The sequence below is a fragment of the Sander lucioperca genome, chromosome 1, assembly GCF_008315115.2.
Source record: "Sander lucioperca isolate FBNREF2018 chromosome 1, SLUC_FBN_1.2, whole genome shotgun sequence".
NCBI classification, from domain to species: domain Eukaryota; kingdom Metazoa; phylum Chordata; class Actinopteri; order Perciformes; family Percidae; genus Sander; species Sander lucioperca.
Window position 1 is genome coordinate 3402933 of NC_050173.1, and position 26064 is coordinate 3428996.

Genomic DNA, 26064 nt, shown 5'->3' on the forward strand with positions numbered 1-26064 from the left:
GTCGTGTCATCAGCAAACTTTATGATCAGTGTGAACAGCAGTGGGCTTAGCATGCAGCCTTGGGGGACACCCGTGCTTAGTGTTCTGCTGCCGATGTCTGTCTTCGTCCTTCCGGTCTGAAAGTCCAAAATCCAAGTACAGAAGGAGGTATCGAGGCCCAGCAGGGAAAGTTTCCCTAAAAGCTTCTCTAAAGTCAACGTACAGCATTCTAACATAAGAATGTGTCCTCAGTGTCCAGGAGAGATAGAGCTGAGTGCAGGGTGTAGATAAAAAAACAGATACTAAGGTCAAAAGGGCGGTGCATCTCTTGCTCACTAGCACAGATTAAAAGAGTCATGACAGTGAGTAGTGTAGTGTCCACGGTGGATAGTGTGGACATCCCTTCCTGACAGGTGAAAGCAGGTGTCCATTCTAGGGCTGAACAATTTAGGGAAAAAATCTAGCTACATATTGCACCTTCTATGATCATGTTAAATAAAATAATACAAAATAAATGAAAAATCCACCAAAAGACATTTCTGTAAACAATCTAACATTATTCCAGCTTTTATCTTATGAAAAAAACAGTAAATATAATAATAAAAATAGGAATAAAACATGTTAAACCAAATGTTACACCAAACATTCACCTAAATATTTCACATTTGATTAATCACATTCTTTCAAATCTCAATTTGAAAACGATTAATCGTTCAGCCCTAGTCCATTCCCAGTCCAACAGAGGAGTAAAGCAGTGACCAGACCAGTAGTGCAGCGCTAACTCCACAATTTAATTTTAAATTTTAAAAACAAGGGAAACATTTTTTTATTGTGATTATGCTAAATATTATCTCACCCATGTGCTCCAATATTACAATGCAAATATGCAGATGCAATACTGGCTCTGATTTCAGAAGACAACTTTTTCATTATGTGAGATCTTGGTAATAGCTCATTTTAGGTTTTGTGGAAATGTATTCGGTAGTAGCTTAGGGAAATATAGCTTAGGGTTATACACTTGTTATAAGAACCTGCACGTGGTCCTTACATACAAAACTGCAGACATCTAGACAAGTGGAGTTAATGAGCAGTTGTTGATTTCTAGAGGAAATTTACTACCCAATGTAATTTATTTATTATAACTTATAAAATGGGATGGAATTCATCATTGGAAAAGTTTAGTCTTTATGTTCAGCATGTTTAGGTGATCTGCCCTAACCTGACGAGACGTTTTGTTTGTTACACAGAACATCTGAGAAGCCGTCATTAAAAACTGTTTGGGAAAGGGCATGCACTTTCAACAAATAACCTGGCAGCTGATTGGATGAACCATCTGTCTATCACGTCCACCATTGTTGTTTTTAATGCGGCCGTCACACACACTTGAACCCTTAGACTGTATAGAAAGAGCTTAAACCCGCTATAGCTACTGATTGGTTCGCTTGCTGCTGTTCATACACAAACACATTACTTGAAGCCTGACAAGAACTATTTTTGTGTGATATTTCATCCTGCGTTTCTCGCTTGCAACTGTTGTGCTCTGAGGAAACAAACATCTACGGTTTGTTAGAAAATAATTATTTGAATAAATTAATTGGGCATAAACCAATTGAAAAGTCCCCATTTTCTATATAATCAATACCAGATTACATTGTCCTTTCCAGGAACCTTTTTTTAAGAAATGACAGCTACATGTCACTTCCTGTTTTACAAAATGATGACGATACTATGGCATCTGTTATAAAGCGTTACCAGTATTTTGTGCGGTGTGTGTGAAGGATTTTTTCAGTCATTGGCTTATGGGATTTTGGGGAGGTCTACATTGGTGCATTAACCTACCAATTCAAGTGATGAAAATAGCACAGAAACCCAGGTACAGCTTCCACAGTTTGTCATTGACCTGGCCTACGCTGGATGACTCAGTCTGTGCTGCACCTCTCCTCCCACAACCTGCCAAATGCCAAACTTGGTGCAGGCGAGGAAGAAACTTCACTGCGCCTCAGGAAAATACCACTGGATGTTTTCAGAGCTACATTTCACACTGCAGGCCTGCACAACATTACGGACTGTGATGTGGAATACTTATGTGTTTTTTAGGACCTGGAAATCCGTAAGGAGCGACGCATCATCCTGGACTGTGAACAAGACAAAGTCAAAGACATCATGGAACAGGTTGATTCCAGTCTTTTCACTACTACTACTATTATTATTATTATTATTATTATTATTATTATTATTATTATTATTATAAGTAGATATCTATCCATCAACATAAAGCTTATTCTACCCTTTCAACATGCTACAGATCCATCCTCTGCAGTATATTATATCTCTGTCAAATACATTACCATTTCCAGACGTCTTCTTAGATCATCTGGCACAAATTGCATTTTAAATTTTTTTGCTTTCTGTTTGTTATAACTGTCTTTTTAAATACCTGTTTGCAATGACACGCTGGCCATCTGAAGCAACGGGAGTTTTCCCAGTGGGCCGCTTGATAATTGGGGCAGATTCAACACAAAATATACATGGTTTTAAAAAAGACAAGCCCCTGCTTGAGTAGAAATAACCAAGTGCTGTGCCAGAAAAGCAGGGTTTTGAAGTCTGTAAAAAAGCAGAGAGAGCATCCCCCTAAATCCTTGCCAAAATAATTGACAAAGAATGAGTCTCACTGAGAATCGCTCTCTCTCCAACAAAAAGACCAAATTGTGTTCTTTATTATGTAACAAAGCTGTTGCCAACTCAACAGCATGTTATTGGCTCATATATTTACCACATTAATGCCTGATATAGGCACTAAGTGTTGTTCAGCAGGTTTGTTTTTTCCCCTAGCTTTTACTTTGATAATTGCTGCCAACAAATGCCACCACAAATACTCTACAAATACCTGTGAAGCTGGCCCCCCATGTCATCCAAAAATTATTAAAAACACTGCTATTTGTTTGTGCTGCGTTTGTGCCGTAAAAATGATTGTTTGTGCTGTTTAAAAGTGATTAAAGTGCCCATATTATTAAAAAAAAAAAAATCACTTTTTCTGGGATTTGGGGTGTTATTTTGTGTCTCTGGTGCTTCCATACACATACAAACTTGGAAAAAAAAACATCCATGCTGTTTTGAGTGAGATAAGGGTTTCTGAATGTATCCTGCCATCGGTCTCCAGGTGAGCTGTTCAAAATCTGCTAGCATGCTAGCGGTTAGCCCCCTCGTTCTCAATGGCAAAACACTGCTACAACACACACGAGTTCACCATAATCTACACAAGAACTACTTACATGTCCCTGTTCTGCAAGTATTCCACGCAAAGTTGGAAGTGCGCCCTTGTTTAGAAGAAGTCTCCCGGCTAATCCTGCCTTGTACTAACTGAAGTTAGAGAAACAGCTAGCTAGCTGATGTGACCCTTACCTAGCTACTGTGCATGTGCGAATCCCAACAAAGATGGTACAGAAGTGAGATGTCTCACTCTGTAGCTAAAACAGAGACCTGAACACACAGGGTGAAAAGAGGAGCTGTAGCAATGTGCAGTACAACAAAAATATGGTGTTTTTTGAAAATTAAACCATGTAAACCTATTCTGGTACAACCTCAAAATACAATTATGAACCTGAAAATGGGCATAATATGGGCGCTTTAAACTTTACATTTTCTGGCCAGTGACGTCACCCAGCCCCCCATTAATGTCCCAATCTCCCCAATCTCAATCGTTTGTGCATCGTTTGTGCTGTTAAAAAAAACCCATTTGTGCTACTATGTTTTTTAAGTTTTAATGCTTTATAGGTTACACGTGTGACATCACCTAGCCCCCCATTAATGTCCAAATCTCCCCAAAATGGTCTCAATCGTTTGTGCTACATTTGTGCTGATTTGTGCCGTTAAAAGAAACATTTGGGCTACTTCGGTTTTTACGTTATCAGGCTTTATTTGTTACACGGCTACTATTTGCGCTGCAAAGGCTTCTGACACCAGCCATCACTCCCATGAACGGGACATTTTAAAACGCTTAACATGAAAAAGTTTAACATCGTTTAATGTACCTAAACAACGATCAATCATCACCAAATTTCTCTCTCATATTGCTCTTCATAACCACTGAAAACTGTCAACAAAATGTAACCCAAATCCAATTATTATGGACGTTATCTGACATTAAGCGTTTCTGCTTCATTAAGGCTATTATATAGGAAAAAGCTTCGTTGTTTAGGTACATTAAACCATGTTAAGCTTTTTTACGTTAAGCTTTTTTACATTAAGCGTTTTAGAATGTTCCGTTCATGGGAGTGATGGCTGGTATCAGAAGCCTTTGCAGTGCAAATAGTAGTCGTGTAACAAATAAAACTGATAACGTAAAAAACGAAGTAACACAAAAGTTTCTTTTAACGGCACAAATCAGCACAAAGTAGCACAAACGATTGAGACCATTTTGGAAATTTGGACATTAATGGGGCTGGGTGACGTCACGCATGTAATAAACCGTAATAACTTAAAAAAACATAGTAGCATAAATGTTTTTTTTAACAGCACAAATTAGCACAAACGTAGCACAAACGATTGAGACCATTTTAGGGAGATTTGGACATTAATGGGGGGCTGGGTGATGTCACTGGCCAGAAAATGTAAAGTTTAATTACTTAAAACCCTTAACAGCACAAACGATAATTTTTACGGCACAAACTGGCACAAACGTAGCACAAACGAATAGCAGTGTTTGTAATAATTTTTGGATGACATGGGGGGGCCAGCTTCACGCAGGTAAATACTCCCTTCACCATTATTCAGTATTGCAAAACAGAAACAGAAATATGACATTAGCTGGCCGTAGTTGCTGTCCAATAAAAACCCACGTACACAACATTTGTGATTTCAAATATTTCTGACTGACTGAAAGTGAACAATCACGTGTTCCTTTATGGGTTGAGAATGTTGTCCTACTTCTTCAACTAAATAAACCATTTAAAATCCCATTGAATGATCCTTTTAATTATTAGCTGAAAATGGACTGTTTCTAAGCTTGTGAAAAGTAGACCTTTTGGTGATACATGGTTTTCACAGGACAACAACGATAGACAGTGTTACAAATCGAGTAATGCATTTCATTTTCTATGTTTTTATAATATTATAGTATTGAGCTTGTTCTCTTTTTTTCCCACCAGGTGATCACTATAGGCAGACATGTGAAAGGATACCACTATATCATCGCTAACTTGGTAAATCCCCGTCAGTCTCACCAAACACTGCTATGTTTGGCTGAGAAATCAAGATAGGTAGTGTGTGTGTGTATATATATATATACTGTATATATGTACAGCAGAGCAAGTATTCACATGTGCAGGTAAATCTGGCAGGCAGCAGGTTCAGGCAGCTAACAGGGAAACAGATGTACACATTGATAACAGGCTGGCAGAAACAGCGGCAATGGTCCCTGAGTGGGTCATGGTCCTAAATTCTATTCAGATTTGATTGTGAGCACATGGGTACATTCATCAGAACAGTTACTCAAACGTGTTGCCAATTTCAGTTACATGCTTTTTTATTTAAGATCCATTCTGTTTCACATGAAGAACATGCAGTGGCTAGGTTATCATAGTCTGGCATTGCCAGACCTTCCTCCACAGCGCTGTGGAGGAAGGTCTGGCTAGTCCACACAGCATTCCGGGATGGGAGAAAAACATGCTCTGGTTTATTGTCGTTTCTTAAAAGCCAATCACAATCGTCATGGACATTGCTGGACACACACAATGCCTCTGCAAAATAGCCTTGGGAAGGAACTTGTTTTGCTGGAACGTGTACGTTCAAAAGTTGTTTTAGTCGTGCAACAGAAAACTCAGATTGGACAGATAGTCTAGCTAGCTGTGTGATTTACCCTGCAGAGATCTGAGGAGCAGTTAACCATAGTCAAAGGTTATCATGACTCAGCAGGCTTGGACTGGCTGAGCTTTAGTAGCCAGATTAGCGGATAATAGTTTAGCAAGCCATAGCCACGTTAAGTAGAGTGAGATAGAAAAGAAGCCTGCATATTTACTATTTCATCTATTCACAAGCCTGTTTGTTGGTTGTTCTGCAGCTGATCTGCCTTCAGTAGGACGACTCAAACTTGTGGCTCAAACTGCCACTGATAGCACGAGCACTGTTAATAACACTGTGTTAATAACAACCTCTGAAAAAGGTGGAATTTATAATAAATAATAGAAATTGTTGGTGGTGTTAACGTCACTATTTTTCACTATTATGTACTTTAAAACACCAGTAGAGCCCTGCTACAGCTATATGTAGGGTTTCAGTTACAGACACATGCTATGTTCTTTAATAAAATGTGTCTGCATCACATGGCATGCATGGACTGAAGCTCCATCAGAGCCTCTCAGAGAATAAAATATGCGTCATGTAATATGCGAGTGTAAATGCATCAACTAAAATAAGTTTTATGTTGTTCTTGTTCCAGGGTTTTGTAGATGGTGACCTCTCTAAAATCCAGTATGGAGGTGCGAACGTGTCTGGGTTTCAGATAGTAGATTTTGATGATCCTGTGGTGGCAAAGTTTGACCAACAATGGGAGGCCCTGGAAGAGAAGGAGTATCCTGGAGCTGATGCACGTATCAGAGTAAGATTGTAAATTAACATCTGGGATGATGAATGCAATCATTGAAATTTTGTGTACTGATTACATTTGTATGTGGCTATGTGTATATCTATATGTTGCTATGTGTACTGACTGTGGAAACAAATATCCCTCGTGATAATCTAAATCTAGTCTAGTTCATAGGCTGCTTTAAATTACTTGATGTTGTTCCAGAAGAGAAAGAGGCTGTGTGAGAAGGATTCAGATTACCTGGAGCTAGTCCAAGGATCACAGTAATATAATCATGCTAATATTGGGTTCAATAATCTAACTCAACTCTCCATGTGGTATGGCTACATAATCTTTTATTGCGAAGCACTTTGTAATGTTTGATATAAAATGCTATACCTTTTAGACATGATATGAACTTTTATGGGCTTGCAACGACCAACACAAGCAGCACTTTGAGCGTTTCGTATTTTCCTGAATTTAACAATTCTCTTTGCCCATGTGTAAAGTATTTTGGTGACCAGTGCAGTGTGCACTATGCACAGGTGGGAGGAGAGGCTTAAACACATGGAAGGTTCATTCAAATTAGGCAGCGCAAAACAAGTTGTTGGTACTTTGTTGGAAACTCAGAGTGCTGAGGAAGCCATGTCTCAGAACCACGCCTATTTCTGGCACAACATAACTCTCAAACAAAATATGAGGAGCAATAATCAAATTGATGCTTAAAATGCAACAAAAAAAAAACTTTTTCAAACACTCTTCAACCAGCGGATGGTTTATATTGGAATCAAAAATAAATTTTTAATGGGATTAAAGCAGGAATGTTGGTCAGTCTGCATTTTTCTATTGCACTTTTCTTTTCTATTATGTCAGTCTGGACAGACATGACTGTTGTGCAGAGGCATGCAACCACAAAGCAGTAATTCTAGCTGTAATAATGAGCTGCCAGAGAGAAAGATGCAGTTCAGCAGGTCATGGTACCCACAGTGGATGGTGGCTTTCAGAATGGAATCACAGGTCCTCATACTCCCACGCAGCAGGTATCCGGTTATTGAGGTGTTAATGTTTTTTGTCAATATTTCTGTGACTTTCAGTATACCTCTGCCCTCACCTATGATGCTGTGCACGTGATGACGGAGGCGTTCCGCTTTCTTCACAAGCAGAGAATAGACATGAGTCGTCGCGGCAACAGTGGGGACTGTCTGGCCAATCCAGCGGTTCCCTGGGCACAGGGGGTGGAGATTGAACGTGCCCTCAAACAGGTGAGAATGGATTAAACTATCCTCAATAAGAAGAGAGATGGACTGACCCAGGTCCATAACAGCTGATCAGAGTTACGGGTTATCCTTGGTTGGGATTTCTGAAAACCGAGACTGTGTTGAAAACTTGGGCTCGCGGGCTCCGGCAAACAATGCAGGGTCATCCAACAAAAAACCTGGCTGCAATGCAGCATCATCAGCTAAATTGTAAAATCGTGTGTGTGTGTGTGTGTGTGTGTGTGTGTGTGTGTGTGTGTGTGTGTGTGTGTGTGTGTGTGTGTGTGTGCGTGTGTGTGTGTGTGTGTGTGTGTGTGTGCGCGTGCGTGCGTGCATGTGTGTAGGTGCGTGTAGATGGTTTAACAGGGAACATTCAGTTTGACCAGTACGGGAAGAGAATCAACTACTCAGTGACAGTCATGGAGTTGAAGAACAATGGACCTGTTAAGGTAACAAAAGAATCAATTTGCCATTATGAATACTATTATAGCATGTAGCTATGTGATATGTAACTATCTCTGTGTGTGTGTGTGTGTGTGTGTGTTTGTTTTTAGATTGGCTATTGGAATGAGGTGGATAAAATGGTGGTGACAAAGTCCGACCTTTACCCCAACGACACCATGGGAATGGAAAACAAGACAGTCATCGTCACAACTATACTGGTAATAAACAAATGAATGACACTCAATGTGAATGTGCAGGCAATAACAACACAGCCAATATTGTAACAGTCACATTGAAAATAAGCCACTTGGCTCAATTTTATTTGGAGGCACAAAGGCCACATGCCAGGGCATCAAGGCCATAGGTTAAAACACATTTTGGTTTCACTTAAAAAGACAAATCCATTCCTAGAAGCATTAATGCCTTTATAATAAACAGTGTAACACTTCCAGAGAAATAAAAACAATTTTTATTAAAAGAATAGTGTATTTGTAATTCATATTATTAGAAACAGTTAGCATCACATCACATACCATCAGTATAATCATTGAAGCCACAGGGCACTAAGATGAACCAGTAATATTGGTTACAGTGTTTCCCATAGGTTGACTGCTTTGGGGCGCATCTAGATTGCTTAGTCTCTTGGGACTGGCTGAATGGCCAATGATAGTGGAGCTCAGACATCAATATATTATTAATTATAGAATGTTGTGTTTGGTGTGGACCCCAAGAAGAATATCTGCTGCTTCAGCTACAGCTAATGGGGATACTAATAAATGGAATGAAATTGACCAATCTAGGTTTGCATAGGGACGCAGATGAGGAAGTAAAGAAAAACTGTAACATCACACAGGGATGGTAACATTACTGTTACGATTCGCTCCTAGTTTGGACCCCAAAAGCAGATTCAGACTCGGGCACAATGGATTGGAGTTTGTAGTTTTATTTTATCTCAGTACTTGAAAGTGAATTGAGTAAAACAAGGTGGTGAGGTGGCAATCCTGGTGGAAGCAGATGGCATCTGGTGATGGGGAATTTGTGGCAGGCAATGGCAGAGGATCAGCAGGAGGCAGGCTCAGCTTAGGCAGGTGTTGGAGACGGAAGAGACACAGGTGAGGTTATTTTCAGCAGAGACACAACAACGGGTCAAAATCAGATTCTTCACTGGAGTTTTAAGCCTGAAGAGTTACCACGTAGAGAGCGGAAACAATCTGGCGATGAGTGAGTGGAGAGCCGGGTTTCTTATACTGAGCTTGATGGTAAATGGAAGTCAGGTATCCCTGGTAATGACTGTAGAGCCACGCCCCTGCTGATGAGCAAATACACACACACAGGGGAGGAGACACAGGGAAAGACAGACAGGGAAACAAACAGGAAACACAGGGGAATCCAGAGATCACAGACCGGGCTGTGACAATTACGCAGCATATACATTGGGATCAGAGTGGATTGTATGAACAACTCTGAATGATGGTAGAGCGATGCTCCGGGGAGTATGACTCTAAGACAGCCTGAGCACTGAACTGCAGCCCGCAGAGGTAAACATGTTGCAAAGTGCTAGTCTCCCCATTCTAAACCTCTGCACCTCCCCCTGGCCAACATGGTTGGTATCCTAGACGTTGGTATCCTCCACTGGAAGGACGTTCCCACCTTGCACCATCTCCTCTGCCTACAACCCCTCCCGGCTCTCAGAGGACCAAGCGCCAACATTACTGATATTTTAGAACAATTACGAGGTATTCTTACGACCTACCCTCATGTCCAAAAAGTAATTGTTCATGTTGGCACCAATGACACCTCGCTCAAGCAGTCGGGACGATTTTATCAATTTATAACTTACTCAAAGACTGTGAGAAGCATTTTTTTTTTATCCCTGGTCCCTTCCCGTCTTTTAACAGAGGCATGGAGAGATTCAGCCGTTTGCTTAGCCTCCATACCTGGCTTCAGTCAGCCTGCATTACAGAACTTTGTGTAAACTTATTGACAAGTTTAAGTTGTTCTCGGGGCGAAAGTTCTTTCCTAGCCTTGAGGGCACACATGCACTGTCAGCAAACATTCTTCACACTATCAACACTGCCCAGTACAGTAGCACCTGTTCCCATAGCTCCCAGCCAACCCACCCGACATCTACCTAGCTCATCAGTTGTAAATCTCAACAACCTATATGCATCCTTGCATCCAGTGACTGTACGGATCAAAGCAAGACAGTAAATCTGCAATTGGCACTTACAAATATCAGGTCCCTCTTAAATTAAACCTTTCTGATTAATGATCAGAGCACCAGTTTGACTGCCTATTTTTAACTGAAACCTTGCTAAACACAGAAGCATCTGCTGCTCTAATTGAAACTGCCCAGCAAAGTTCTATGTTCTCCTACTTCATTAGACAAGTCAGGAGGGGCAGCCACCATATGTATCGATGCTTTGAGGTCAAGGGATAGTTCTTTAGATATTTTTAGTTCCTTTAGGTATCATGCTGTCATACTGAAATGTCAGCTAGCCATTCCTGTAGTTATTATTTATAGGCCACCGAAGCATTTCCCTAATCTCTTGTCTGATTACTCTGAGATGCTATCTATTATCAGCTGAAATTATGAAAATATCATCGTTATTGGTTACTTAAATCTACACATTGACGGGGTGCCCCGGTAGCTCACCTGGTTGAGCGTGCGCCCCATGTGCTAAGTCTCAGTCCCTACCGCAGCGGCCCGGGTTCGAGTCCAGCCTGTGGCACTTTGCTGCATGTCATCCCCCCTCTCTCTCCCCCTTTCCTGTCTTCAGCTGTCCTGTCTAATAAAGGCCTAAAATGCCCCAAAAATAATCTTAAAAAAATAAATTCACACATTGACAATAACAAAGATAAGAAGTTTATTGACTTTTTACATCTATTGGAAGACCTGATAACAATGTGTGTGTGTGTGTGTGTGTGTGTGTGTGTGTGTGTGTGCATGCGTGCGTGCGCAGGAAGCCCCCTACGTGATGATGAAGAAGAATTCTGAGCTATTTCAAGACAATGACCGTTATGAAGGTATGTTTATATACTGTATTGATTGAGTGTGAGTGTGTGTGTGTGTGTGTTTGATTCTTTAACCAAGCATGATTAGAATACATGTCATGTATTTAGATTAATAGCTTCATGCCTTTTTATCATAAAAGCATGACAGAAATATTGATAGAAACCCTATAATTTACAATGTTCCAAATGTGTTCACTGATAAATAATACATGATTGCTGATGTAGTCTTACTGTTTATCTTAGTTTTCCACAAATCTTGAAATTTGGCAAATTCTTGTAAACTCAGCTGCTGGCAGAAAGAAACCAGCCTCTCTTCCAGGGGTGCCACATTTCGAGATAGGTGGCAAAGTAAGAGAAAGAGTTAGACTACATACAGCGTGGTGGATGAGACACTGCATGCAGACAGAGCAGATTGAAATATCGCTTGAATGTCCATGCCAAGTATTGGCTTTTTACTCATGAAGGTTTTATTGTACTTACAGTAATGAGTTAGTTCATCTTCACACTGGGTCGTTGATAATCCTCTCTGTACCGTTTCCAGTTAGGTACATGTTAAACACACTATATCTCTCTGCTCTGCTGTGTGTGTGGAGCGGAAATCGGCGTTCAGAATCCCGTCTATCTTCCAAAATACAACGATGGAATCCAAATGAATTATGCTCAAAGCTGCATGGCATTTTCACTGGTTTACCTGGGCATAGTCCAGTGGCGACTTAAACTAATCGGCATGTGAATAGAGATGCAAATACGTGGGGCTGGGTTTGCATTCTCCCTGTGGAATGTTACCCGCTGTGACTGAGAAATGTGAAAAGTTTTATGTTTTATCTTATTCACGTAATTTTAAAAAATTGCATATTACACGCCGGCGCAGCTCTCGACCCCAGAGGGTTAAAGCTACAGAAATGGGTTTGTCTCATTTCCCCATACAGGGCTCTCCATAAATAACACACAATGGTACTGCCACCTCCTAATGAAGGATGATTATACAGCTTTTTCAGATTTTCATACAATATGCATAATATGTTGGTAATATACTGTACTTTTTGAAAATTGTTGCATGTCACCATATATGTCACCATTATACCCAGGAAGTCTTGGGTGGGTAACTACTGATTATTGGAACGTGCAATATTGAAAATATTCCACATTGTAGTCTGTATTTGGAGACGCTTGTCTAACACTGCTGATCTTTGTCCTTTGTGCATGTGTTTTTTGTTTGTTTTCTCTGACTGATGCTAGGTTACTGCGTTGACCTGGCCGCAGAAATTGCAAAGCACTGTGGTATACGCTACCAGCTAAGGATTGTGGGAGATGGCAAATATGGAGCAAGAGATGCAGAAACCAAGATCTGGAATGGCATGGTTGGAGAGCTGGTGTATGGGGTAAGATTTAGAGACACAAACAATAATATAATAAGTTTACTGAAAATTCAGTTTTTCTAATGTTGAAAGTAGCAGTGAGGGATGTCTAAGTTCCTCCATTGGCTGATGTCATTAACAAGAGAGATTCCACTCCAGCTGACATCATTAACCAAATTAGGACTAGTTTGGATGTTGGGGTCCCTTGTTGGTCTGGAACCTGAGTGGCTAGGCCGGCTTCCTGACATGACATATAAACAAGTGGTGACAGATTTAATAGGAAGGTGGTTAGGTGGATTAGATTCCTTATCATATGTTTAATATGTAGATGTTTGGGTAAGATGAGTTATGTCTATGTGGTTAGTTAATCTTGGGAAATAGGTGCTGAATAATGTAATAGGAAGGTGGTTCGATGATAGTGATAAATACACTCTGTGGATGGTTGATCAGGTAATCAAAGTGATTAGTTGAATATAGATAAATAGGTCAATTGGGAAAGTGCCGTGGGTGGTATTAAATGCACTGTTTGGGTGGTAGTATTGAGTTGGGTGAATGAAGTGGCTAGGTCTTTAAACACAAAGATGGCTGATGAAACTGGATTAGATAGATGGTCGTATGTGGAAGTGATTTATTTGGGTAAGATGGCTGATGACTAGTCAGTGAGCTGAATGATCGGTGTAAGGGAATAGGTCAATTTGGTAAGTGGCATTGGTGGTAACGGCTCAAAAGCCAGGAAACGTTCTGTGCCTGAAATGTGTTTGGGTTAGGAGAAAGAATGGAGGGAAGGGAGCTTCACAAAATCAAAAGTGAGTCCCGGGACCCCCAGGTGGTCGTTTGAGTTGGTCCCAGGGAAATTGAGTGGGTCCCCAATAAGATTTGTTTTTTGACAAATTGTGGTGTTAAACTTGTGTTTGATGCAATATGGTTATATTTATGGTTATATTCTTGTATGTTGAAAATGTATCTGAAAACAAAAATAATCCCAAATCTGAAAACTTTATTTACATGTCTAATCTTGAGTTGAGTATAGAGAGCACCAAAATAATCTCCCCATTATCAAGTCAATGAAATACAAGTGATAAGGAAATGAATTGAGTCAAACTGGCTCAATCTGGCTCTTTGCACTTGATATGCAAAAGAGCTGTTCACTAAGCCCAGGTAAATGTGACTGTACAAAGCTTACAGCAGTGTTCAGGGGGGATACATTTTAAGAAGGCTAATACTGAGTGAGGAGGAAGAATAAAGAATGCAGACATCACCAGCATGGTCTGGTGACGTCATTCACGTGCATATTAAGGAGCCATGAGGTTAATGCTCCAGCGGGAAGGGGCTGGTTTGTCTCCGGCAGCAGCTAAGTTTACAGAAATGTGTCAAAATTTCAAGATTAGTAGCAAACTAATAAACAGTTAGATTACAATCCGGAAGCTTTTGTTTTAGCTTGTTTGTAAAACATCGCTATTTTCAGAGTAACATGCTGTAGGCTAGTTGTGTAAAACAGCGCGGTGGACGAGAGCAGCAGACGTTAGTTAGCCTACCTTTTGTTGGGTTCGTTCCGTGGAATGGATGAGTAGACTGGATGTTTTCTACAGAGATGATGTAGCAGCATGTTTGCAGCTTAATCTCTTGCCTGTCTCTTCTCTTAACCCCTCACTATTTTCGCTGTCTTCCTTCATTTTGTAATCTACGCCGTCAGTCTTGTGTCCAGCGTCAGCCCGTTGTGCGCTAGTAATAATCAGCCGTGCAGAAACACAGTGAACCGTTTACGTTGTTACAATTGAGTTACAATCAAGTTACATTGATTAAACAAAGCTTAGAGGGAAATCATTTTACATCGAGGATTTTTAGTAATCGAATTATTCAAGTTACTTGAAGAATCGTTTCAGCCCTACTCAGCAGTGTACTTCAATGCAGAACTGGAGTAAATATCCAGTTACTTTCATCTCTGACAGAAGTTTGGTCAAATGTAGTCTCGCATAGCCAGGTCTGGCTAGTCCACACAGCATTCCTGGATGGGAGAAAAACGTGCTCTGGTTTATTGGCATTTCTTTAAACCAATCACAATAGTCTTGGGCGGCGCTAAGCTCCGGACGGAGCCATGGTGCCTCTGCAAAATAGTCTCGGAAAGGAACTTGTTTTGGTGGAACGTGTACGTTCAAAAGTTGTTTTAGTCATGCAACAGAAAACTCAGATTGGACAGATAGTCTAGCTAGCTTTTTGGATTTACCCTGCAGAGATCTGAGGAGCAGTTAACCATAGTCCTCATAAATCCACTGGAGTTTAGAACGTCAATACAAAGGAAGAGGAAGGCAACGGATATCCGGCCTAAATGAGTGAAATCCGGCAGAATTTCCAAAAAGTAAGGAAATTTGTGTTTGGTAGGTTATTTCTCTGTGGTAACAATGCTTTTTGGCAATACATGCCCCATTTGTAAGGAACATACATTTGTGGGATGAGCAGCAGCGCTGAGTATGTGGGTTGCCCCCATGAAAAGTTTGTCAAATCTTCTCTGCCAATGCCAAACAGCTTATTCTGCCATTGACTCGTTTGGTGTTTGTTGGATTGGATGATTGAAGTTTGAAGAAACAAGACATATTGGCAATTTAACAATTTCTTCATTTCACAAACAGGAGCCTCAGTAGCGTGTGGAAGAACCATATACAGCCACAACAGCCTGGTACCTCCTCCTCATGCTGGTCACCAGCCTCGTCACACACTGCTGTGGGATGGCATCCCATTCTTCAACCAGCATTTGTCGCAAGTCAGCCAACATGGTTGTGTTGGTCACTCTGGCACGAACAGCACGCCCAAGCTGATCCCACAAGTGTTCAATGGGGTTGAGGTCAGGACTGCTGGCAGGCCATTCCATCCTCTCCACTCCCACATTCTGGAGGTAGTCTCTGATAAACCCCGCCCTGTGGGGGCGAGCGTTGTCATCTTGAGTTCGGTCCCAGACTGTGGCGATATGGGATTGCCACTGGTTGCAGAAGCTCATCGCTATATCTCTCTGCATTGAGATTGCCTTCAATGATGACAAGCCTCGTTTTTCCAGTGAGGGAGATGCCGCCCCACACCATCACACTGCCTCCACCAAAAGGTGTTACTCTATCGGTGCAGCAATCAGATTAGCGTTCTCCGCGTCTTCTCCACACTTTGACCCTATGATCCAACTGCCGTAGGCAGAATCATCCAATCCACCAAACACCAAACGAGTCAATGGCAGAATAAGCTGTTTGGCACTGGCAGAGAAGATTTGGCAAATTTTTCATGGGCGCAACCCACATACTCAGCGCTGCTGCTCATCCCACAAATGCATGTTCCTTACAAATGGGGCACCATTTGAAAGGGAACTAAACAGGCTTTCCAGCAGTATAAGATTCATTGCCAAAAAGCATTGTTACCACAGAGAAATAATCTACCAAACACAAATGTCCTAGTTTAGTATATACAGAAACCACAAAATACAGCGTATATAACATGTCATATTTAATTGAATTGCATTTGCATTAAATGAGAGATCCGAAGCAAAGATGTCTAGCTTTGTTAAATGCCTGTTGCTTCGACTCCTCCGTCTGAATCTTCTGTGGGCGGGACTAAGATGTGAGGGGGGAAGGGGAGGAATCGGGGATGCACAAACTGGGAGTTGGGAAAGGCCCCGGTGAGCCAGATGACCGTTGTTCCAGACAGGAGGAGAAGTGTCACACCATAAAAAACAAGTTTCATAGTAAGATTGTCTTGTATGTTTCTTTTTCCTCTTTCCAACAGCTAACAAATCAAGTCCATGAACAGATCCCACTGTCAAACACTCTTTTTGTGTCCCAACAGAAAGCAGATATCGCAGTCGCCCCTCTGACCATCACTCTTGTCCGTGAAGAGGTGATAGATTTCTCCAAACCCTTCATGTCTTTGGGAATCTCCATCATGATCAAGAAGCCACAGAAATCCAAACCAGGAGTCTTCTCCTTTCTGGACCCACTGGCCTACGAAATCTGGATGTGCATTGTCTTTGCCTATATAGGAGTCAGTGTTGTTCTCTTTTTGGTAAGTCACCGTGGATTTCCACAGGATGCGGAACGTCTGCGGACCGGCTCCGCTGCGGAACGGCTGCGTGCTCCGCCGTCCGTCAATACCCACCAGGTCTGGATTTGTTGCGTAACGGCTGCGGCCAGCCGACCACGAGATCTCGCGAATTCACGTATGTTCGTGCGATATAACAGGATGTAGTTTCTATAAACAGAACCACAAAACCAACAACAGTTTGTTTCCATCCAGAGGAGTAGAGGGGAAACAACTCTGTGCTGTGTTTTCAAGGTGTAGTGCAGGGAAATATGACCTGCCGTGAGCACGGTGTATTTTATTTTGAAAAGTATCCGGATGTTTTATTTTGTTTCTGAATCTGAATTGTGCTGAATTGCTGCGGAGCTCTCCGTCGTCCGTCAAAAATAGAAGCTCTGCGTATCTGCTCCGGAGGGCTGCGGACTGACGGAACAGGGACGGAGTAGGGACGCAGACGTTCTGCAGTCAGTGGAAATACACACATTGACTTTAATGGAAACCTAATGACTCCGTCGACGTTCCGCAGACGTTCCGCAGACGTTCCGCATCCAGTGGAAATTGCCGGTCAGTCAGTGTATGTGTACACAACTCTTGAGTTCCCATCAGAAGTACTCTACTGTCCCTATCGCTGGTAGTTTTCTAATGTGGCTTTGTTATGTGCATGAATGTTCTGCCTGGAATGTGCTTACTGAGTGTAGTTAAAGCTTTAATGCTTTAGTGCATAACTTTTTGATATTAATGAACGTCCGTAACATTCGAGCCATTGCCAAATGAGTTGCTACAAAGCTAATTAAGACTATCAGCTCCACACAACTCTCTCTGTATTTCTCAGTATGGCTATGTTCAGAAGATGGTGGCATCCGGTGACATTCCTGCGCAGAAACTCTAGTGAAGATAATTACCTCTTCTGAAGAGTCCATGTCCATGGGGGGGGAGGGGGCTTGTATCATGTGGACGCGCCAACAGTTTTGTTGTCATTACTCTTAGAATTCCTCATGGGGGAGACAGAAACAACGCACTATAGCTTTAATAATAAGATTCAGATCCTAGTAATGGACATAGCGTGTGTGAAGACAGCTGCATTGCTTACAGTTGAAGTGTATTTGTTCCATCACATCAATTGACCAAATCTAGTGAAACTGTTGCTGAGCTGTTTAGACAGCTTGAAAGAGTCTGGTCCTACATCCATCCAAACCCAAATTCCCATTAGCCTCAGCTGTGCTTTGTTTTGTGCTAGTTAGCAAAATGCTTAGGATAAGCATATTAGCATTGTCATTGTGAGCATGTAAGCATTTAACTCAAGTCCAGCCACATAGATCTGCTAGCGTGGCTGTAGATTTTTAAACACAAAGTGTTGAGGTGCATGTCTTGTTTTGGCAGTAATGAGAGCCCATCACACAATCACTGGCGTTATGGGCATAAAACCAAGGGAAATAGAGGTTGCGGTTTATTGTATATAGAGTTTAAGGTTAGCAATTATGTGGCCTTTGTAGACAGCCCTGATGATTAAAATAGAGATCAAATCTGTTGTGTCAGATGTGCGCGAGACAGACGGCTGCAGCCTTTGGTTTTGTCTATCTGTTGACTTGTGAGCTGTTGTGATCCGGATAGTGAGATGCAGCTGAAGGTTCCAGAAAAAGCTCTTAAGTGGACTTTGATTTATTTGTCAAACTACTGTTTCCAACATCATAAATTAACTTTCACTATCAACTTGCAATTATTTAAATTAAAATATGTCAGATTCTATAATGTCAAAGAGGAGGAAACAGAGTTTTACAAGAAATGTATGATGTGCAATAATAAGCAGGTTTTGTGGTTTCAATTTTAAGCCGTGTGCATGTTTGTGTGCTGTTGCACTTCCCTGTGTGTGTAAGAAGCATAGTGTGCGCGCTGTGCATAAGCCTAGGCGCATTTTACTAATTTGCTGTTAAAATAACAATGAAATGTGCGCTATTGACTTTAGACCAGGTTTTTGTTGGTCACTGGCGCAATCATTTCCGCTGCCTCAAGATAGCAATACGCCCAGAATGCACCTGAACACACCTCCCTTTTAAGACCAGCACGCCCAGAATGCACCTGAACACACCTCCTTGTAAGACCAGCCATGGGTGCAAAGAGGGGCGCAGTTGCATTTGCTATTTAAACGACGCGGGCGCTGGACAGGAAATTGACAACTGCGTCGGTCTTAAATAGGGTTGCACGATATTGACAAAATATGATATTGCGATATCGATTATGAATACTGCAATATCAATATTAATTTTGATATTTTTAAACATGTAAAATTACAAAAGTTACGGGAAAACGCATCAAAATAGATTCATAACAAATTAAACAAGTTTTCTTACAACACAAGGTTTATTTCAACGGACTGTTATATTGGACTGGTACAACATAAATAAATAAAAATGACCATGTCTACAGAACAGGACATGTTTCACTGGTTGTACAGTATAAAATAAATAAATAAAGTGAACAGGACACAACTTTTCTTTCGTTCCGTTTTGTTGTCTTTATCTTTTTCTTCACTTACACTGTCAGTCTGTTGAAATATGCACACACGTCACGTGGTATGCTCCATAGGGTTTGTCACGTAGTGGACCCTTGCGCTGCCGTGCACTAACATGTGCAAGTGGCACGGTAACTGGCCAATGAAACATTATTGCTAGATCATTATAGCGTTTTAAGCGAGCTCTAAATCGAACACAACTAAGCCACACAGCCAACGGACGGGACGTAGCGCTCCACAAAATGAACAAAATATTGCATACTTATTGCAATACTTTTGATATATTGCGATAACGATATTGAGTCGATATATCTTGCAGCCCTAGTCTTAAACTAGCAAAGACACTTGCGTTGGGCTTTGTGCTGCGCTGCACCGGGTGCAAGATAGGGCCCATCCTCTCACATCAGTTGTGTACACATACATATGAACCAAAACAGGCACTGTGAACCATGAGCTGCACTGAGATGACGTTGAAGTAATTTGTGTAGAAACAACAATCTAGATAGCTACAAAGTTTCACACACTTGTAGAAATCTGTCAAGTTTCCTACTACATAAGACAGCAGTAAACTTTCCTAAGCACATAGACAACAGTAGTAGTCTCTCTAAGAAACCCAAACATAACTCGCATGTGGCATGCCTGCCGACATACATCTGTTGCAGTCAACCCCCTGTGTATTAGGCAGAACGAACACACAATTCAATGAAAGTACTAAAACATATCCAACCTTTAATGTGATTCTGTTTATCTGTATAATGTCAAACTATTCCCCACTAACACCGTCCCACTGTTCAGTGCCGAATACTGCATGACGGAGCATCTCTCACACTACACACTTGCACACTCGTGTTACAAATCTGCACACCATCTCTCATCAGTCTTCCCAGCTCAGTAATACCCTTCTTATTAACACTTTAGGTTGTTTTATTAACTTTTATAAGAGTATTTAGCCGAAACTCTGGCTGTGCTGTTCCTTCCCATACCAGCTACTGTCCTTGTACTGCAACGTCAATGTGACATCATATGAATGTGCTGCATTCTCCGCGTTCTTCTGGACTCAAACCAATCTCTTTAAGTGTCAATTTCACTAAAGAAAGTTGGCCACTAAAATACTTCATAGGCAAACGGATATAACAACACTTGAATACGGTTCCATACGGTTGGACAATGTGTCCAGGAACTTTGTCACAGCAGCTTGTTTCGAAAAAGCAGCAATCTCACACCTGGCTTGCTTCAGAAACCATGTGTGACTGCCACACTGCCTGCAGTGATTCCACAACTTGTGACCTTTCATGCTTCCTATACATTTAATTTTTGCTCTTTTTTTTTTTTAAGATATTTTTTTGGGCTTTTCTGCCTTTAATGGACAGGACAGCTAGGTGAGAAAGGGGAGAGAGAGGGAGAAGACATGCAGGAAATCGTCACAGGTCGGACTCGAACCCTGGACCTCTGCGTCGTTAATGCAAAATGTTGCTTATGTGCATTCCCCTGTATGAAAATCAACCCCTATCTGCCAAAGTCAGGGCGTGTGTTTTCATGTAGGGACAGTGCAACAGGGAAAATCAAAGAAATAAATCATAATATTATCTTGCAGGTATCCAGATTCAGCCCCTATGAGTGGACTCTAGAAGAACCAGAGGACGGAGCATTGCCGCTGACAACCGAATCCACCAATGAGTTTGGGATCTTTAACTCCCTTTGGTTCTCTTTGGGGGCTTTCATGCGGCAGGGTTGTGACATCTCACCAAGGTTGGTATGCAGTTAAACCATGACTCTTCACATTCCTTTAGTGTAAATTAATTAATTTCTGATATATTCTGTTAAACATGCTTTTGCTTCACAGCGGCTGTTGACTGAGTTTCTGAGGTTGTAGTTATGGATCGAGTTTTATTGGACTGCACTATACTGAAAGGCTTTTCTAATAATTTGTCAACTCTAATTCATATATGTGTGAGAGATGGGTACCTGCGTGGCCTAGTGGTGGAAGTAATAACAACAACAAAGTAAATATTGGACCCATTCTTTACGAGCCACATATCTCCAGAACATTCTGACACAAAAATTCTCGCCAGATCTGGCAACACAGAGAAGCTAACGTTCACCAACGCGCTAACAAAACTAATCTCTGTGATGCTAAATATGTCTTTTAGCTGTGTATCTAACGTTAGCAAAATAAAATATTAATAAATTGTACAAATATAACTTTTCATCTATCCACACAACGTTCACTGCACTTTCAAATGAGGACACACCCCTTTAGGAGACAGGAAGTGAGAACCGTTTCATACCTTTGGCGCTGCTTGAATTGAGCTATCTTTAGTATAAAGGATCTTTGGTACTACTGATCTCTGTATTCACCATCCTTCAAACTCGACCATGAATTTCTGAGTGCTTGAGTTATGAGAGTGTAATGACAGCATACTCTGGTCTGTCTCTGTGTGTGTGTGTGTGTGTGTGTGTGTGTGTGTGTGTGTGTGTGTGTGCGTGCAGGTCTCTGTCAGGTCGTATAGTTGGGGGGGTGTGGTGGTTCTTCACTTTGATCATCATCTCATCATACACTGCTAACCTGGCTGCCTTTCTGACGGTGGAGAGGATGGTTTCTCCCATCGAGAGCGCTGAAGACCTGGCCAAACAGACAGAGATAGCGTATGGAACCCTGGACTCTGGATCCACCAAGGAGTTCTTCAGGGTAAGGACCTACCAGGGGAAAGACAAAAAGGTGTCGAGAGGCGTGACGGGCATTCCTTCTAATGGTTTACACTATTCCATTGATCAGCAGTTGGTGGCGGTCTGAGCAGGAAAAAAAATGACGGAACATTGATTTAAATAAAGCAAGTTTAGAAATATTCTAAAAGTTTTCATTATAAATGTTTTATAAGGAGAAACATTTACCATGTTTATTAGGTCACAATGGTACACTTTTGTTTTCAAGGAAACTCCACAGTATACCCTGAAGTACCCTGTGCTTAATAGTATTACAGTGTACTTAAGGTACCCAGGTTGTACAAACCAAGTTGTAGTATGTCATCTGTGTCTGTGTCTCTGTTTTTAGCGCTCTAAAATCGCCTTGTTTGACAAGATGTGGCAGTACATGAAATCAGCAGAGCCTTCCGTCTTCGTCAAGAAAACGTCGGAGGGCGTCCTGCGTGTCAGGAAGTCCAAAGGGAAGTACGCCTACCTGCTGGAATCCACGATGAACGAGTACATCGAGCAGAGGAAACCTTGCGACACAATGAAAGTGGGAGGAAACCTGGACTCCAAAGGCTACGGCATCGCTACACCTAAAGGATCTCCATTAAGGTGGGTGGATCAGTATAACAATGCTAGCCAACCTGCACTGCCATGTACCATTCACACTACTAACCTGCTGCCTAGTGATTGTCCCTCTCCCCATTCACAGCCTATTTCTCCACACTCGAAACTTTGAAAGAGACATTTTTAATAGTCCACTTACAGTTGAGAGTGGATGTAGAATCTCCCTCACTCAGTGCTCTGAAGCCTTAACATAACGATCAGAATACACTTGCTGACCACCTGCTATAGCAGTCAGGTGGTGTCAGCCAGTGTGTGAGCTGTGGCTGTGTTCATGTGCTGCCCTGCTCAGGAAACCAAAGCACCATGGGGAGCAGTGTAGCCTGGTCCCAAGCAGCAGTGCAAACTAGCTGTTGCAGTATGCGAGTGTGATGAATGGGGCATGGCGGCTTACTCGTTGTTATAATAATCCACCTACCCTGATGATATCATCTCAGTGGTTTGTATTTTTACCATGGTTACCACCTCTGACCAGCGGCTGGTGGTGGTTGCCGTGACAACTGGGGGAGGGCTGTTTAAGTTTAAAAATGTCAGGTCTTAAAGAAATACTTCATCCCAAACATTCTAAGCATGTGTTGTATGGAGTGTAAAATTAGTATTATGTAGTGTCTTAATATTATTAATGTGAAATATTCTCAGCTATCCGCTGCTGTATCCATTTCCATTAAAACTGATTCTTTTTTAGTTAGAATATTTAACAATTATGATGAGCTTGCTCTTTAAGACCTGGATAAAGGGATTGTTTAAAGTTTATGACCTAAACATGTTTGTCTGTGTGTGTGTGTGTGTGTGTGTGTGTGTGTGTGTGTGTGTGTGCGTGTGTCTCTGTGTGTGTGTGTGTGTCATACATTATTGGACGTGTTATATTTCTATATTATAGGTAATACTGTATATTTATGCAGAAAAGATTTCAGTCATTCATCCAAATCCCTGAGAACGTTCGGTTTAGTCCAGTTTGACACCCAGAGATTTGGTTACTTCTGTCTCTCAGCATTCAAAGTAGCAAGTTTGTAACTGGTTTGATAGCAGTTATGCTCTTTGGAATGTTATTGCTCGGCAACACTGTAGCTTCTTAGGAAGGTTCAGACAGTGTTTAATTGATACATTTCCTATTAATTCCATTTAACTGTAATTCTTTATCTTTATCACAGCACCTAAAGGAAGAGGTGTTTGATTAGGCTAGCCCTGGAAAGTGCCGGTGGCTGTAGTTAAGGACTCTTGCATTTGCTGAAGTCCATCTGATGAAGGACAGCCGAGCTGTGACTGGAGCCAGAGCCACTGCCTGACACCACAGCGCCAGTTAGCACACCCTTTGCTGTGGCTGTAGCTGTAGCTGTAGCTGTGGCTTTAGTCGTGGCTGTAGCTGTGGCTGTGGCTGTAGCTGTAGCCGTGGCTGTGGCTGTGGCTGTAGCTGTGTCTGTAGCTCTGGCTGTAGCTGTAGTCGTGGCTGTAGCTGTAGCTGTAGCTGTGGCTGTGGCTGTAGCTGTAGCCATAGCTGTAGCTGTGTCTGTAGCTGTAGCTGTGTCTGTAGCTGTAGCCGTGGCTGTAGCTGTGGCTGTGGCTATGGCTGTGGCTATGGCTGTGGCTGTAGCTGTGGCTGTAGCTGTAGCTGTGGCTGTAGCCGTGACTGGACCATTGGATTTAAAATCAACATTTGACTATGAAGATAAAGTTACATCCACATCAGATAAACAGCGAGTAGTCCCAAAATGCATAGTCCCAAAATGTGTCTGCTGTAGAAAGAAAGAAAGAGCTACATATGAAGAAGAAACGTGTGTGTGTGTGTGTGTGTGTGTGTGTGTGTGTGTGTGTGTGTGTGTGTGTGTGTGTGGCATGCTACTATCTGAGTTTGTTTCTCACTTTAGTGTCTTTTCAGCCCACTACAGATGGTTGTATGGTTCTGTTTGCCTTGCCTTCTCTCCCCACTATCTGTTTGTGTTGCTGTCTCTATCAGTCGGCTCTGAAAGTTAACTTTCTTCTGCAGAATGTTTTCATTGAAGATTGCAGTTAAATGTATTTGTTGAATTTGCAGTTAAAGCTTCATTAAGCGATTTCTGAACACCACAGGGCAGTAGTAACTCGTAGTAATTAGTCTTATATACTCCAGTGTATCGACTAAATAAGTTTATATCTGATCTTAAACCTGAACATCCCAAAGGGATCTTTTCTAATGTGCTGAGATAGTAGTTAGCTGCTGGGCCCCTATTGAGCCTGTGTTCCTCCCCTTCTCAGTGCAATGTGTAGCCTACTGTTTTCCACTGCTGGAATGCTACACAGATTTTCAAACAAAGTTATTAAAGCAGCACCCACCTAAAGGTCCTTATTGTGAATCAGTGCTTTGCACACAAATAACCTTTTGCATTTCTGGGTAATGCAGTCTCCTCTCCACATGTGTGTGTGAATGTTAATCTAATCTTTACTTGCATTCTGGACCTGTTCCTGGTCCTTATACATGGAGATATGAGTTAATGTGATTTGACACATCTTTGTTTTCACTTTTACAAAGCTGGCAGTGATCAGAAACTGTTGTCATAGCAATATGTTATTGAGGCCAAACCTGTAAAAGTGCAGCTTTTTTTCAGAAGAATTAGAAGTTAGCTGGATGACAATTAACAGGATTTGTTTTTTCGCTAGCTAACATGATGTAATGCTGGATTAGGTTAACAATTGAACAACTGGGCCCAAACTTCAAGCTGTGACAGGCACTTCATTTTTGGCGTTGTTAGGCAACAATTCCATAATAATCTTACAGCATATTGTAATTCAAGTGGAGTGGACATTTGCAGGTTTGTGGGGTTAGCTGTTGCTTAGCAGCACGAATACTGGCTTGTTTGACCTATTTATGTTTTCTCTCACACAGTCTTTCGGCGGCTTGTTCGGATGGCAGCATTAGGGCGCATGTAGACTAAAGAAATCGATCCGGCGACTCGCCACAGGGTTGTGCGAGGGTGGGGCCGCTGCATTTTTGCTGGCTCCCCCCTGTGGTCCCCCCGCCGCAGCCTAAACACACCACCCCCATTCAAAATGAATGGGCAGACGTTTTCGCTGGACCGTCTGAGGACCCCCTAAGTGTGTAAACCCTACCTCAGCCCGCTACAACAGAGATGGCAAAAGTACTCACTTCCCGTACTCAAATAGAAGTACAGATACTTGTGTTAAAAAATACTCTGGTAAAAGTAGAAGTACTGATTTAACTTATTTACTCAAGTAAAAGTAACAAAGTACAGGCTTGGAAATTTACTTAAAGTATAAAAGTAAAAGTAGCTTTGCGAATGACAACCATTTTTTATGCAAAGCTTCCTGGACCACACAAATGTTACTAGAGTACAAGCTGAGAAACTTCAGTGGACATGGAAAAAAGGCTCTTTATATACCATTGCCTACATTTTAAATGGATGTCTGCCAATATGCCTAAAACATCACATATATGATTATTGTGACAGAGACTGGGACTCCAGGTTAATAAGATTCTGACTGAGTAGCTATTTATGAATTCAGTTGTGATTCTGTGAGAATTCACAGATCCAGTTTCTCTTTTTTTAATCTCCCCCTTAACATTTAAAGGAATCTACATGT

The 26064-nt window shown here is 41.6% G+C and overlaps 1 protein-coding gene across 7 annotated transcripts in view; it reads left to right on the forward strand.

The window, feature by feature from the left end:
* The window catches only part of LOC116056516 (glutamate receptor 2-like), a 103663-nt gene that overhangs the window by 38138 nt on the left and 39461 nt on the right, over positions 1-26064 (forward strand). For all 7 annotated transcript variants that reach the window (XR_004106594.2, XR_004897607.1, XR_004897612.1 and 4 more), the window contains exons 5-16: positions 2077-2151; positions 5127-5180; positions 6416-6574; positions 7636-7803; positions 8142-8246; positions 8352-8459; positions 11205-11268; positions 12496-12638; positions 16437-16652; positions 20771-20925; positions 21667-21865; positions 22229-22476. Coding sequence is in view for 4 of the 7 variants with exons in the window: in XM_031308640.2 (XP_031164500.1) it covers positions 2077-2151; positions 5127-5180; positions 6416-6574; positions 7636-7803; positions 8142-8246; positions 8352-8459; positions 11205-11268; positions 12496-12638; positions 16437-16652; positions 20771-20925; positions 21667-21865; positions 22229-22476 (1694 nt within the window). In the remaining 3 variants the exon portion in view is untranslated. The remainder of the gene's footprint in view (positions 1-2076; positions 2152-5126; positions 5181-6415; positions 6575-7635; positions 7804-8141; positions 8247-8351; positions 8460-11204; positions 11269-12495; positions 12639-16436; positions 16653-20770; positions 20926-21666; positions 21866-22228; positions 22477-26064) is intronic.